The sequence below is a fragment of the Xyrauchen texanus genome, chromosome 5 (genome assembly GCF_025860055.1).
Source record: "Xyrauchen texanus isolate HMW12.3.18 chromosome 5, RBS_HiC_50CHRs, whole genome shotgun sequence".
Classification (NCBI taxonomy): Eukaryota; Metazoa; Chordata; class Actinopteri; order Cypriniformes; family Catostomidae; genus Xyrauchen; species Xyrauchen texanus.
The window spans coordinates 4,950,873-4,966,517 of record NC_068280.1 but is presented as its reverse complement, the minus strand read 5'-3'; the positions used below and the strand labels follow the sequence as shown (position 1 = coordinate 4,966,517).

Below are 15,645 nucleotides of genomic sequence, written 5' to 3'. Positions count from 1 at the left end.
TGTGGGCGAAATTGGTATAGGGTACCAGAACTTTCGGAAACAGCATGCCGACTTCCCGTGTGATCATGTTTGTGTTCAAAATCAGCTATTGAAATGGAACCCAACACAGAGGTGTCGAGGCACTTTTTAAATGTTTTATAAAGCAATACGTCTTGCAAGGCTGTGCTTTACAGTAATTTTACAAAGGCAATGGTTGTTGTCCAAACATTATAAAAAGACACCAATAATAAATTAGTTGTTTTCCTCATAGTGATTTTTTTCAGCCCAAAAATACAGTTCATTAGCGTAACTGCTGACTGTTTACACTTGCAAATCAACAGATGCATGTTTACAGGTATGCTTATCCTCATTTTACCATCTTAAAGGGACAGTTCACCCAAAAATTAAAATTATCTCATCATTTACTTACCCTCATTCCATCCCAGATGTGTATGACTTTCTTCTGCTGAACACAAACTAATGTTTTAGAGTATTTCAGCTCAGTAAGTCCAAACAATGCTAGTGAGAGTCCAAAAGCACATAAAGGCATCTTAAAAGTAATCCATGAGACTCCAGTGGTTAATTCTATATATAACATGGTCTGTTATAATACTTGATTCTGATTGGCTGGAATGCACCGGTAGTTCCAGTCGGTTTTAATCACCATTCTATATTAATGTGCATTCTCGCTGTTCTCCATAATGACATATTACGAGAGTTTTACGCCTCTGTTTAAATTAACTCAGATGCGAATATCGTGTCAGAGCTGAGATTAACTATCACATCACAAAACAACAGTATCAAGTCATGCAGTGTCATCTTTAAATCAACTGTGACGCTGGCTGGAGAGAAGGAAACCAGGACCCATCAAATTTACATTTACATTTATGCATTTGGCAGACGCTTTTATCCAAAGCGTCTTAGAGAGCCCTTATTACAGGGACAATCCCCCCGGAGCAACCTGGAGTTAAGTGCCTTGCTCAAGGACACAATGGCGGTGGATTACCAGTTATGTGCTTAGACCACTACACCAACACCACTCCAAATGCATCTTTTGCTGTCCGGCAAGATGATTTATATTGTAATATGAAAAATATTCATCTAAAATGGCTGCTTTACTCAACATGTGTGCCTATAGAGGGCGCCCTGCGATCACACATCGCTGACTGAAGCTCTAAACACGCAACCTTTTGCTGTTTTGAAATCGAGCAACGCCACATAGCGGTTTTATTCTAAATTCAGCCAATCGTGCCGCCTTAATGGATACCATCTGGATGTCTCAGAGGTCAAAGTCTACCGGATTAGAGCGTTTTAGATGATTTTCTCTGCATCATGAACAGTAAGGACAACACCTCAGCAACACATCACCAACAGCGCTTTTTCCTCAATGTGAAAATGACAACGAATAGGAATATAATATTACACGTTTTCATATTACAGATTGCTATATTTCTCACCCACACTTATATCACTTCTGCAGATGTGGATTTAACCATTGGAGTCATATTTGTAACGTTAATGCTGCCTTTATGTGCTTTTTGGAGCTTCAAAATATTGGTACCAATTCACTTGCATTGTTGGGACTAACAGAGCTGAAATATTCTTCTAAACATCTTTATTTGTGTTCAGCAAAAGAAAGTCATAAACATCTGCGATGGCATGAGTGTGAGAAAATTACGAGATAATTTACATTTTTGGGTGGAATATCCCTTTAAAAACGCAATGCTCATGGCGCGAAACGAGACGTGCCGCAACGGCCAAAGACGTCGTCTGACATGTGTTAGCAGTTTACAATATATATATATATATATATATATATATATATATATATATATATATATATATATATATATATTATTATTATTATTATTTTTTATTTATTTTAAACATCACAAACGGAACGCAATAGACGTGAAACTAAAACCGTGCCGAATGCGTTTTTGCGTCCGTATGTGCGGTTTTTCTATTGTTTTGCCTCAGAAAATAAGTGCTAGAGTCTTGCAGCTAGACGGACGACGAAAGGATGCCCTTGACCGGGTCGCCCTGTTTTTTTGTTTTGTTTTGTTTTTCCCAGCGTCTCGCGCAGGAGTGTTGCATTTTTCAGACGCCGTGTCTAGTTGAAAATAACTGTTAAAACGCGTCTCGAGAAAGCTGCGTTTTACTATATGCGTTGCGCTGCGTCTAAACTTTTAGCGCAAGGTCTTGAACAGAACGCGTGCATCTCTTGAGACGCCTTTTCAAAGCTGAACCTTTTCGAGATACAAGATGCGACGCAACGACGAAAGCGCAGACTGAATGTAAAAATGCGTCTACTGTGTGAACGCCCCTTGAAGCGCACAGTGCGTGTTGCACGTCATGGTGCGATTTCCGAGCAGTTTTACTTTTTTCTGTGTCGTGACGTGATGGGTGGGAAGTGCTGGAGTTTATTAAAGGGGTTCTGCACTATTCTCTCTCTCTCCATCAGCGGTTCAGTCATTGCAGCAGTGCGTTACAAGCCCCGATCGGGTGTCCTGTGCAAAGACCCACTGAAATCTCATCTGACTTCAAAGAGGCTCTTGTCGGGTTCGGTTCAGATGCGGAGGAGCACTTGAGTCTTGTTTTAGTTGATCGGCAGTCCCATATCCAGAAACATAGAAAGAAAAGACCGTTCTGCGTTGCTGACACTCATACAGGATTATTATATATTTGGATTTGTTTATTTATCTTCGTAAAAAGTTCCTGATCATGTCTTTTGTCACTGGTAATTGGTTTATTCATGCCTAAAAATGATCTGGTACCATGGTATAGTGATGGTATCAGACAGGTATCTTTCATGGTTCTCCAATGCATGTCATAGAACATCATGGTATTAATATGGTACTTTGTGTTGCATTTTTGATATTGTAATTTGGGAGGAAGTGGTATGTGCCAACAGGAAAACTGATGCAACCTCACTTATTTCATTTTAATTTAACACCAGCAAAGGCAGCCGATGTCCTACGTGTCTTGTTAGCCGACATACATTTTTAATCCGTTTTAGCTGTGACATGGTGTTTTTATTTATTTTGTTTAATCTAAAAACATTTTGGAGATTTAAAAAAATGTAAACACTTAAAATGCATGCAGTTTTAATAATATGAACATGAATTGTACATTTAAAATCGTATTTTGGCACACCACACTGAAAAATAATGTCTTGGGTTTACTTAAAATATGTATGTAGCATTTTTTCAACTAATCCTTTTTATGTCAGCGCAACTAGAAAATCTTTGTTAGAGCTACAAATGTATCATTCATTCAACTTTATTTACTTTAAACGGCATGTTACACGAATACCTAAATTAATGGACTCATATGTTCATGGGACATTTACACGGATTGAACATCAAAGTTAACAATAATCACCCTATGTTGACTTTACACCAAATATCTTATTACAGTAAATGTCAATACTAATTAAAAAGAGCTCAAATCTCTACGAATTCTTAATAACAACTAATTAAATGCCCCAATTAGTTCCTTTGTTTTGACCAAACAAACATGCTTAAATTATTGAAGCGCAGGGCTTAGGAGTTCCCCACAAACTCAGTTCTGTACTGCTCCGTTGTAATGTTGTCACAGTAACGCTGTCTTTCTTTCCCTGTGTTAACGTATAGATCTGTATAGAGGTCGCACTAATGCAGGTATGACAGAGTTTCAGGAGAAGCAGAGATTGCAGCATGAGAACTCGATGCACACAGAGCTGGAGAAACTTCTGGCCACTGCAAAGTCACCGGAGGTGGAGGTAAGACTTACTGCTCTGCAGACTATGTGCTCAGTGGAGGCAGGGGCGCAAATACAGATTACCGAGCGGGTATGCAAAACTAAATGCCCCATGTATCTGGTAAGCGAGGGGGCGATGGGTTGCCATCCATTATAAGCATTGGGGGTTTATGTTGGAGGGGTCGAGGAGGTCGATTGCACCACCTTTAGTGAGTCGCTGGCATTGCCATTGCATAAATGGTTTGTGCGCCTCTGAGTGGATATGTCGAACATGTCCCACCCGTGCTGCTGCTGTCCTTGACTGCATGTCTGTGTTTTCCCCCAGCTCACATATGTACCCAAATCTATCACCACATGCATACACAGACACTTTTACCTATTTAAATGAGGACATGCCATAGACTTAAATTGTTTCAAGGGTCAATGATGTTAATGACATAATGCAAAAAAAAAATTTGTGATCAAATTAATGATATGATAATGAATAATAAATTAAATATTTATTTATTTAATTTTTAAGTCAAGATTTGCACTGCATTATTTAATGACAGCTTTAACTAATCAATGCTGGCAAGTGACCGTGGTATAAGTGGTATAATCCATGGCTAGGTGTGCGCTAAATGACTTTAAATGCACAAAAAACTAAATTGGTTTAAGATGGTGTAACTGTCTACTATCCATTGAATGGATAACCTTGTCATTCAGTACATTCAGATTGTCAGCTGACTTTTTTGGCATTTTATTGCCGCATAAATTTGCTAGAGTAGACCTGACCAATTGAAGCATCCCCAGATCATAACACTGCCTCCAGAGGCTTGTACAGTGGGCACTATGCATGACGTGCCCATCGCTTTGGTATAGAGTAAATCTGGACTCATTAGACCACATGACCTGTTTCCATTGATCCACAGTGCATCCTTTACGCTCCCCAGCAAATTGAAGTTGTTTTTTCCGATTAGCATCACTAACAAGTGGCTTTCTTGTAGCCACACACCTGTTTAGTCCCAATCCTGTAAGTTCTGTCAGGAAGACTCCCAGATTTGAGTAAAGTTTTAGGTTACATTTATTTGATGAATATAAAACAGGAATGTAATGTCTCTCATTGGCGTAAAGCGGTCTGAAAAAGTTGTACTCGGAACCAGCAGATCCTGCCGGGGATAGGAGGCAGGGGCGAGGAGCCTACCCCCGTGCAGGACAGGACTCAACTGGTGGTGGTGGGGTGGAGGAGGTTGCCGTGTTAGCACAGCAACGCAGCAGCAATGTGATAGAGTGTGAGCAGACTTATAAAGCAACGGCTTACATGTGATTGGCTAGGAGTTAGCCAGCTAATGATGCACAGCTGCTAGTCTTCCCGCAAGAACTACGCCGCGCTTACATTTCTCGTTGCATTGTGGGTGTGGGAATGCTCTTACTTTCACTATTAAACATACCCGTGAGTTCTACTGTCGAATATTTTATAGTGTGACTTCAAGCGTTTTAGTGATCTCCGATCGTGATAATTTCGACCACATTTCTTCCACAAAACTCACGATTTACACCATCCTTCCAGGTTTTAATAATGTGTTAGAAAGTTCTTAACCCAATTCCAGTGATTTCAATATCCTTATTTGTTTTCTTTGCTTGATGCAGGCCAAAAAAAATGTCCCCTTCTGAAACACAGTAACATCTTTTCCATGACACGGGATACATCTTCTGACATGGTTGTTTAAGAAATTAGAGAAGCGCTACACTTCATCAGTTCGGGTTAAATTGTTTCCAGCTGAAACATATTAATCACTACAATAATGATCCAATCATTGACTCTTAAGTATCTGCTTATTTAAATCCATACGGCAACTTTTCTTTTGTCCAGGCAGTGTATCTCTGGGTGTAAATAAGGTGGCTCAGGAAACTGCTTTTGTTTTGTTCCCAATCATGTCACCTGTAACTGAGAAAATGTTTGTATTGATACGACAAAAAAATCAAAAGTTGTAGGATTACAAATATAATTCATCCTAGTGTCCAAAAACGTCTCCAAACATATAAAACATAACAGTTGTACATTAGAACTAATTACACATGCAAACACAACAATGACTAAAGGTTTGTAAAGCATGCAGATGTGACTTTAGTCATGAGATTTCACAGATTGAACTCCTTTTGACTCAATGGCGCCATCTCCTGGTGGCCATATGTAACATTGTGCTTCGTGTGGATTATCTAATGATCTATTCATCTTATTATGTTGTTTGTGGGCTCCTTTGAAAGATAATCACCTTGTCAAAGTAATGGTATGTGATATTGTATGCTCAGTTTATTTTTTGTAAAGTTATGCGTGAAAACACAACATTAGCTATTACTCGCTATATTTTTGTCTGTGAGTAAAACAAATAGGCTGGTTGTATTATGACACATATATGACATAGTTATTTGAAGAGTTGAATGTTTTTACCGATTACAAAAATATGTAAAGTGCAACATTTTTTATATATTATCAAAATGGATTGTGTGCAAATATCAAAGCACCTGTTCAGTTTAGTTCATAATGTCTACATGCATTGCAAAGTAGAGATTCTAAGATTACAAACAATAACAATTTTGTGTTGATCAAGATTGTAGTTATTCATCTTTTGGCAATAATTTTTTGTTCTCGCAGTACCATCCGAGCTTAAAGGGTTAAAGAGTCATTTTCATCATCTTGGACATCTTCATATTTCATTTACCCATGAGCATTTACTTAAATTAAACATCAATTAGTAGTGTTTTTTTTTTGTACAACATTTAATATTTGCAATTAAATATGTTTTTAAATGTTCAGAAAGTCTTATGTACATTCACGATTAACTTGAAAACACTGTAACATCATAAGCTGAGTTTAAGATGTGTTTATTGCAATTAGCCTTTCATTAGTTTTCAAATAGACGCACTGAAACAGTGACCTATAGGCTTAATTACTGCCTGTCGTGCAATGATGCTACTCCAGAATCATTATTTCAAAGGAGACTCTTCAGAGTATTAATTAAGCACACATACTGCACAGTGTTTGTAAATAAGGACACGATTGCTGTCACTTCAGTAACTCTGATTTGATCTAGTAATTCTTATGTTTCTTATACAGCAACCTATTCAATTAATAAACAATTGAATTAGCACAGAAAATAATTCCAACTCATCTCTCAGTTTATAAAGATGGAGGGAAAACTTTGTACAGTAACACACTTATAATGGAGGTCTATGAGGCAAGGCATTCCAGTGGGGTTAAACAAGGGGGGTAAGTGATGCTATCACACTAGATTCATGTTAACATATATAATGTTTAAGGATTTTGTCTATAATTTCTTAACGGTGTGTATTTAACTTTTCTGTGGTGCAATGCCCCATAGACTTTTATTGTAAGTGAATTACGGTAAAAGGGATTTTCTTTTCTTTTTCAGATTCCTCCAGTTTTATTACACCCAGAACATTCTTTAAAAATCATCCAGACAACTTGTATTTTATCCACTAGAAATAGACAAGTGGCATGACAAATATAAATAATCAGACCTTGTATCACCCTAAAGGAGTTTATTTAGCAAAATTGACTGGTTGACTGTACCTTATCCTGCTTATTACAGAGCTAATTACCAAGAAATGGGCATGCAATGGACATTCATTTGGCTTAAATTATTTTATTATGTGAGAAGATACCACATAGTGATGATATAAGAGACACGAAACAAACAAAACTATGTAGGAAATCGGTTGCATGTGAAAACAATCAATTATACATGAAGTGTTCAAAAAATATTTGACCACAGAATGACACAATTGACCAGAAAACTGTGTAATAACTATAGAAATGTGTAAACAAACAATTGTCCCCTGATATCTGTTGAGGTCATCGTCACAAACATACTGTATACAGTCGGTACGTTTACATGCACAGTTATAATCGAGCTACAGTGGGTTTTTTGAGTACTCGAGTTACAGTCTGTCCAAGTATTCATGAGACAATCAAATGTTTGAAGGAAGAACATCAGCTAAGCAAGTGTTAAATACATGTTCAATACACCAAGGCCAGTTGTGGTCCAATTAACGAAACACTGTTTGTTCGACTTCATAAAATCGAAAAAGGACCATTTCAGTCAGACTATAGCGTTTACATGATGATTTAAAAAGACAAATCATTGTTTTAGTCTGACTCAAATGAACGTACTGACCGTCTTGTTGGTCACTTTGGTTGGGACAGTTATGCTAAGAAAATAAATGTGAATAATACTTTATATAATATAATTCTTTCTATCAGTATAGAAGTCAACTCTGCAGGACCATCCTTCACAAATGATGTTGAGCTCAACATCTTACCAAAGAATGTACTAAAATTGTAAATGCTCGATTTGTAATTACTGATTTGTGTGAATTGTGTCTCTTGCAGACCTCCAGGAAGGACTTTGAGGGCTTCACAAAGCTCTTTCACCGTTTCCTTCAGGAGAAAGGACCTTCTGTAGACTGGGCCAAGATCCAGAGACCACCTGAAGACTCGGTAAGACAGTTGATCGCATGCTTCCATGTGGCCCATGTGCATCTACTTGGGCTGAGCACTGTAGCTTAAAAATTATACCTCCAAATTTTGGTCTCCGATATAAGTTTTTTGGGGACCTTAAAAGGGAGAGAAAGAGTGAAAGTCAATATAGCTGGAGAGAGAGAGAGACAGAGAGAGAGAGAGAAGGAGGTGTTTGTGTTTGTGGGCAGTTTATTAAGCCCATGACATTTCTCTTCTGGTCCCCTCCCCCAAAAAACCCAGGGCCCATCCACAAATACTCACACACTGAAGGTTAAACTATGAATAGCAGAACACTTCCAGCATCCCACAACCTTGGCTGACATTTCTATTCAAGCACACAGCCGTTTGTGAAACTCAAGTTACAGCACATAGTAATCCAGAACAAATGATCTGAAATCAGCTCCAATAAATCAAGACTCATTCAACCCAGGACGAAATAAATGTCACAACTGCTTCTAGATCAGTGCTTAAGTGTAACATGCCCTCTCAATGGCTCAGTTCTATTTCAATCACTATCTCTATTCATATACTCGAAATGCTGAATGGTTGGATGGATGATCAGATAGCTGAAAGAGTGTGTATTTGTGTGTAGTAGGCTAATAAACAGTCTTGTCATGTTCTAAGCATGCTGGAGTGAAATAAATCAGCCAATCACATTCTCATTTAGTCTTTACTGTACTTCTGTACGTTTGGGTGTTCTTCTTTTAAAGGGGCAATACAACGAGAAATACAATTTTCCTTGATCCTCTTATTGTAGATAAAGGTTTATTGTACATTGAGAATATGGCAACCCATATGGTAAAACATTGTGAAATTTGGCACAATTTTTAATGTGTATCTCTGTAATACTGGTGCTGTGGGTCACATGACGCCATGCGAGGAGCAGATGTGTAAATGACGAGCTCTGCGCACTATGCTAGTTTTTTTTTAATTATTTTCATGTTTTAATCCAGTGAGATTTGAAACATCCAGCTACATATTTGCTCTTTGAGGTAAACATGGCAAAGAAGTCAAAGTCCTCAGGCTCTGGAGACATTAAAAAACACTCACGTGCTCAAGCTGAATCCTCTGACAGGCCAGCGGACCAGGGACTCGTTTTGGGCGGTGCCGCGGGAAAGCCATCGTCAACTGTCCAACATCTCTGTGATGCTGACGAAGGTTGTGGCTGACTTGGAGGATCTCGCTGTAATACGTCGATCGATTACGGCGATGGAAACAAAATTCTCTGAGTTGGTTACAAGAGTGGCAGACGTTGAGATATGGATCGATTATCTGGAGTCATCGGAAAGGGAGTTATCTGCTAATCAGCTAGCTAACAACCCCTAAAGTTATTTAGATCCATTGAGTTTATTGTTCCTGTGGAAGTGTCTTTGGATATTGAACTTTTGACATGACAGTTGCAAAATAAATCAAAAGTTTCTGCTGTGATGAAACTCGAACTTGTGCAATTTTGATTTATAGTTTGTTCATCTAATAAAAGTTGTATGTGTAGGTTTTTGGTGAGTTTACATCAGTTAGAAGCTGAAAGCTCTTTACTTGTCAAAAGCACACCATACCTAGACCGAGACCAATCAAAGCAGCTCATATAAACTGGGTGGTAATTTAGAGGATGATTTACTTTTGTAAGTTCTCTTGTTTCAGACCATCTTCCAAAACACAGTGTTTAATCTTCAGTGCGTTAAAGGACTACGGATTCAATTGAATTCTGTCTTTATTTACTCATCCTCATCAATACAAAATTATTTTGACGACCATTCAAGCTGGTCTATTCCATACAATAAAAGTGGATTGTGATTTTTACTGCCAAGCTCCAAAAAGGAAAAAGTACCATTACACTTTAATGAATGTAGTCTTCACGACTCATGCACTATATTTTAAGTCTTCTGAAGCCATACTATCTGGACTAGTTCAATTTTGAATGTGTCAGATTATTCATAAATTATATATCTTCACTCAAATTATTTTTTCTCTCTCTCTCTCTTTTTTTTTTTTTTACAGATCCAGCCCTATGAGAAGATCAAGTTGAAGGGTCTTCCTGCCGATGTAGCATCCAGTCTTAATAAACTAGCTGTGGTGAAGCTCAATGGAGGTCTTGGCACCAGCATGGGCTGCAAAGGACCCAAGAGTCTCATCAGCGTCCGTAACGAAAACACGTTCCTGGACCTGACTGTACAGCAGATCGAGGTATTACATCACATTGGTTATGTTTACACAGTCACTGGGCAATTTACTAATAATTATGTAAGTCCAACGACAGCGTCATTTATTTATTTATTTATTCACACTCTCTGCGTTTTAAGTATTTTTAGTATCGGCTCAACCAAAATACTGATACTTTTGACATCCCTAGTCACTTTGGTTATATATTGTGTTTTCTCTCTCTTTTATAATCAAACTGCGTATTAAATTAACTGTCTGTAGCTCAAACAGGACTCTTAAGTAATGGTGGCAATACTGATATTATCTTATATTTATATTGTTGTAATTTAAACATGCAAATGTTCATGAGTATTAAATGTACAATTGAACTGATTTAAAGGATAGTATTGTATGGAACTGAGGAAAGTGGGTGATGTGGCATACAGTGTTTACCTACTGTACATCTGGTCAAACATTTCTCTGGCTTATATGCAATCTGTTTAAGGTGATGTAAGACCCTGTTTGCTGTTTCAGACCTTGGTAAAGATTTGTCATCTGTGTTAATGACTGTATTCCCCAAAGTTGCATAATATCAGTAAAACCTGATTGCCTTCTCTTGAAGTGGTATTTGTTCTGCAGCACTATTATGAACTGGCAAAGTTAGTGTCTCGCTCGTGAATGAATCAGTATTTTTCAACAAACCTTTGAAGTGAACGAACAGTTGTAGTTTATTTCCATTGTTTCGGTTGTGACTGAATCTATGATTCTATGGCTCACTTTATAACACATACAAGACATTTGTCGTCACCTACTGGTGTAAAAATGTAATATACAGAAATAGTAATTGAACGAATCAGTGAATGAATCCAGAATCAAAAGACTTGATTCAGTGGAATGAATTAAAATCCCCACCTCTTACTAGCACTTCTTGATATGGTTGTAAATTTTGATTTGACAAATGTTTCTAGCCTTGTTCAACTATAAATGAATCAAATATTGTTGGCTAAATAGTTTCTCTGTCTTTCAGCATTTAAATAAGAAGTATAATGCAGACGTTCCTCTAGTGCTGATGAATTCCTTTAACACAGATGAAGACACCAAGAAGATCTTGCAGAAATACACACATCACCGTGTCAAGATACACACCTTCAACCAGAGCAGGTACTCTACTCTAACCGCTAGGCCACGGTGCTAAGACCTTTTCGGTTTTTAACCTTTCCTCACTTCTATCGACACAGGTATCCCAGGATCAATAAGGAGTCTTTGTTGCCCATGGCCACAAACATCGGCCTGACGGGTGAGAACGAAGAAGCTTGGTACCCGCCCGGGCACGGAGACATCTACGCCAGCTTTTTCAACTCTGGTGTGCTGGACAAGCTTATTGCGGATGGGAAGGAGTACATCTTTGTGTCCAACATTGATAATCTGGGTGCCACGGTGGACCTGCATATCTTAAACCACCTGGTGAGCCAGCCGAGCGGCAAACGCTGCGAATTCGTCATGGAGGTCACCGATAAGACAAGAGCTGATGTGAAGGTGAGGGGGAGGGAGAGGTTTGCATGCCAAGGTTGCATGCCAATAATACTATATACAGTCTCTTGAAGCCATACAATATCTGCAAGGAATATCTAGAGGAACAGATTGAAATTTAAGTTGTTCTTCACTAATAGTCTCATATAATCAAAAATGTCAAACCAAAATGCATCACTCATGTCAAATTTGATGTTCTCAGATGATACACTGACCAATCATGAATGAGATTTCTCGGTCTGTTCCTCTCATTAAACCATCGTATAGCTTCAGAAGACTTGAAATATAGTACAAGAGTCTACTTTTACAACACTTCAGGAACTAGAACTAGAAGCCACTGGTCAATATTTGCTTTCATTGTATGGGTAAACATTCTCCAAACATTCTGCTTTAATGTTCCACGAAAGAAAGACAGACATATGGGTTTGAACCAAGTGACATGAGGGTGAATAAATGATGACAAAATTCCTGACTTATTATAAACTATTCCTTTAAAGCTCACTGGCAGTGTTTGTTGCAGGGTGGTACGTTGACTCAGTACGATGGTAAACTCAGGCTGCTGGAGATCGCTCAGGTTCCCAAAGCTCACGTAGACGAGTTTAAATCCGTCACCAAGTTCAAGATCTTCAACACCAACAATCTGTGGATCAGCCTACCGGCCATTAAAAGACTTCACGAACAGAACGCGATGGACATGGAAATCATTGTCAATCCCAAGGTGACAAACCCAAGCAACATGCTAATGCCTATTAAAATGTATTTGTTTTGGACAAATTCTAAGGCAGCATTTTATGTGTCCTTCAAGGAGAATTCAGTACTGAAAAGTATTGAGTTCAATGTACTCCATTTAAAAATTCACTGTTTTACTGTCCGGTGTAATTAGAGAATACAGATGTTATCCTGTTGTTAGCTTAGCAACATGCTAGCGCCCAACTTTATTGAAATCAATTTGTTATGGCCGAATTCTAAGCAGCATTGCATGTGTCCTTGAATAATTAAATATTACATTTATAGAATTTAATATATTCTCCACAATCCATGCACAACTCACCACGTGCCCCATTGAGAGGGAGAACCACTAATAAAAGCTGAGCTACCCAGGTCCCCGCTTTCAGTGTATTTTTATGCTTATAAGAGAATCCTGTTGTTAGCTTTGCAAGATAATAGCGCAGACATGGGCAACATACGGCCCGCGGGCCAGATCAGGCCCTCCACATGGTTTAATGTGGCTCATTTATCGTAAAAGCGTTTTTATTTTCATTGAATATTTCAGTTAACTTGCATTGGGACCTAACACGTCTCCACAAGCATTTAACTTGCTCAGGGTTGCCAGATAAGAGATGCAACATCTCCAGTTTGAGATTTATACTTGCGCAAATTGGAAATATTCCACCTAATGTTATACTTATTTTGTGCAATCTGGCAACCATGCACTCGAGTGAGCTCTTTCTAGCTCTCGCTTTCCCCTTTGAACATATTTGGCGATCTGTAGTGCAATATTCTGCTCAAGGAAAAGGGTTATACGGCCACCTCGTGTCCATTCTTGAGGCTGCTTGTGATGTTTGGTGCTCCTTTGCAGGTAAACCTTCTTAGTGATGAAATTAAATACAAAAGTAGATCTCGGCATCATTGACATGCGAGCAAAAGCAAGCCAGAGATGAATATGTATTTCTTATTTGTGCACATTACATAATGTTTAAAAAGAATAATCCCATTAGTCACAGAAAATTGAGTACACAACTATTTCTTGGCTTAAAAGATATAAAAACCAAATCAATGCAGAACATTGTATCTCAAAAGGAATACTATGTGGCCCCCCATGCTCTACTTAAAGCCCGATGTGGCCCCTTTACCAAAATAGTTGCCCACCTCTCTACTAGCACCAAATTTGAAGGGTTCAGTGTGAACTCAATACTTCATTACAAATGAACTGTTATACTCTGGAGTCACTTGTGCACTTCGCATGAGAAGAGCTGTTTGTATCTACGGTTTTCCTAATTAACCGCTAGACACCCCCATGATGATTCTAATTACCAATGGACTGTTGTGGTTCCGTTCTCCATAAGAAACTACTGCACCAATACGAGCAATCCAGATGGAGACCAACAACCATGTTAGTGGTTCAACAGTTGAGCCTGAACAACGAGTTCAGGCTCAACTTGTGCCGTTGTTGGCTGTAATAACAACTCAAATAGTTAATGATATCAACTTAACTAACCTCGGTTCAAAGCTTCACGTCATCGACCCATTCCTTAATCTTTAACGAGTGTGATACTGTAAAAAAAAACAAAGGTTATTGCGACGCTAAACATCACATTATCGACTAAGAATATACACCGACGCAAGTGAAAATGCTTGAGACCAGAAAACGGAAACAGGCGTCCGTTATGAATTGAGGGCAGCTCCCTATATAGGCAGTAGAAAGCAAGGCATTTCACTTGGTTTTGCTCTCAGTGCCTTTATTTCAGTTCCTTTGTGATTTTGGGCATTGTAAATAAATTGAAATGTTTGTTTGTTTGTCAGACTCTAGATGGTGGTCTGAATGTGATTCAGCTGGAGACCGCGGTGGGTGCTGCCATGAAGAGCTTTGACAACGTGCTGGGCATCAACGTGCCTCGCAGCCGCTTCCTGCCTGTCAAAACCACCTCTGATCTCCTGTTGGTCATGTCTAACTTGTACAGCATGGACGCGGGGTCTCTGACCATGAGTCACAAGAGAGAGTTTCCCACAACACCTCATGTCAAACTGGGCAGCTCCTTTACAAAGGCAAGCCAATCCGATTACGGGACACTGTCTCTTTAAGGAATACATCCTTTCTATAGTTAGCCGTTTTTAATTATTAAACCTTGCAAATGTGTGTTTGTGTGTGTTCTAGGTTTGGGACTTCCTGAAAAGGTTTGAGAGCATTCCTGACATGCTGGAATTGGATCACCTGACTGTATCAGGAGACGTTACCTTTGGAAAACAAGTCACTCTCAAGGTATGGAAGTCTAGGAAATAAGACAATAAAAGGATGCAACGATTATGGATTGACTGAACCAAGATTGTATACAAAGGTTGTACAGTAGGAACAATGTATATCTTGATTTTTTTTTTTCTATACAACAGGGTACTGTTATCATTATTGCTAATCATGGAGACAGAATTGATATCCCGGCTGGAGCGATGCTGGAGAACAAGATCGTTTCAGGAAACCTGCGCATCTTGGACCATTGAGGCCTTAACTACCAAACTACAACTGTTGCAAAACATTTCAACTGGACTCTTATAGTGTGTGTGTGTATGTGAGATATATGAGTGTCACCCTCAAAAACCGTCCATATGATTAGCATTAAGTATCCCTTAAGACATTTAAAGTCATTTTGACCATTTCTATAAGGACTTTATATTCTGATGTAAGTTTAACAAGACTGCTGCTGGTTTTGCTGCTATGTAGCTCACTCAATACTAACACTGAATACAAGTGTCATCTTGAAATGGAAGAACTGATCAAGGATCAGCTGTGATGGTTAAATCGGAGATTATGGATTCAAACCTCTGATTCCAGCTCTGGGTTTGTGGATTAAACTGGGATAGTTCAAACAAAACAAAAAATTCTGTCATTATTCTGTCCCTTTAGGAATTTTTCACTTTTAGGTAAATTATTCCTTTAAGACTCGAATCTAAACATATAATGAAGGTTGTGTTGAATAAAGACAGAAATTAAAGTACAGATATTCCCTTCAGGGAGAGTG

General features: G+C 38.6%; 1 protein-coding gene across 1 annotated transcript; it reads left to right on the top strand.

The window, feature by feature from the left end:
* The first annotated feature begins 2,424 nt into the window (after positions 1–2,424).
* LOC127643772 (UTP--glucose-1-phosphate uridylyltransferase-like) lies at positions 2,425–15,623 on the top strand. The gene is made up of 10 exons (XM_052126640.1): positions 2,425–2,719; positions 3,615–3,742; positions 8,114–8,221; positions 10,241–10,426; positions 11,409–11,542; positions 11,620–11,917; positions 12,432–12,629; positions 14,435–14,677; positions 14,787–14,891; positions 15,020–15,623. Exons 1-10 carry the CDS (start codon positions 2,704–2,706, stop codon positions 15,125–15,127), a joined length of 1,524 nt encoding a protein of 507 aa, XP_051982600.1. The 5' UTR covers positions 2,425–2,703; the 3' UTR covers positions 15,128–15,623.
* Positions 15,624–15,645: the final 22 nt, after the last annotated feature.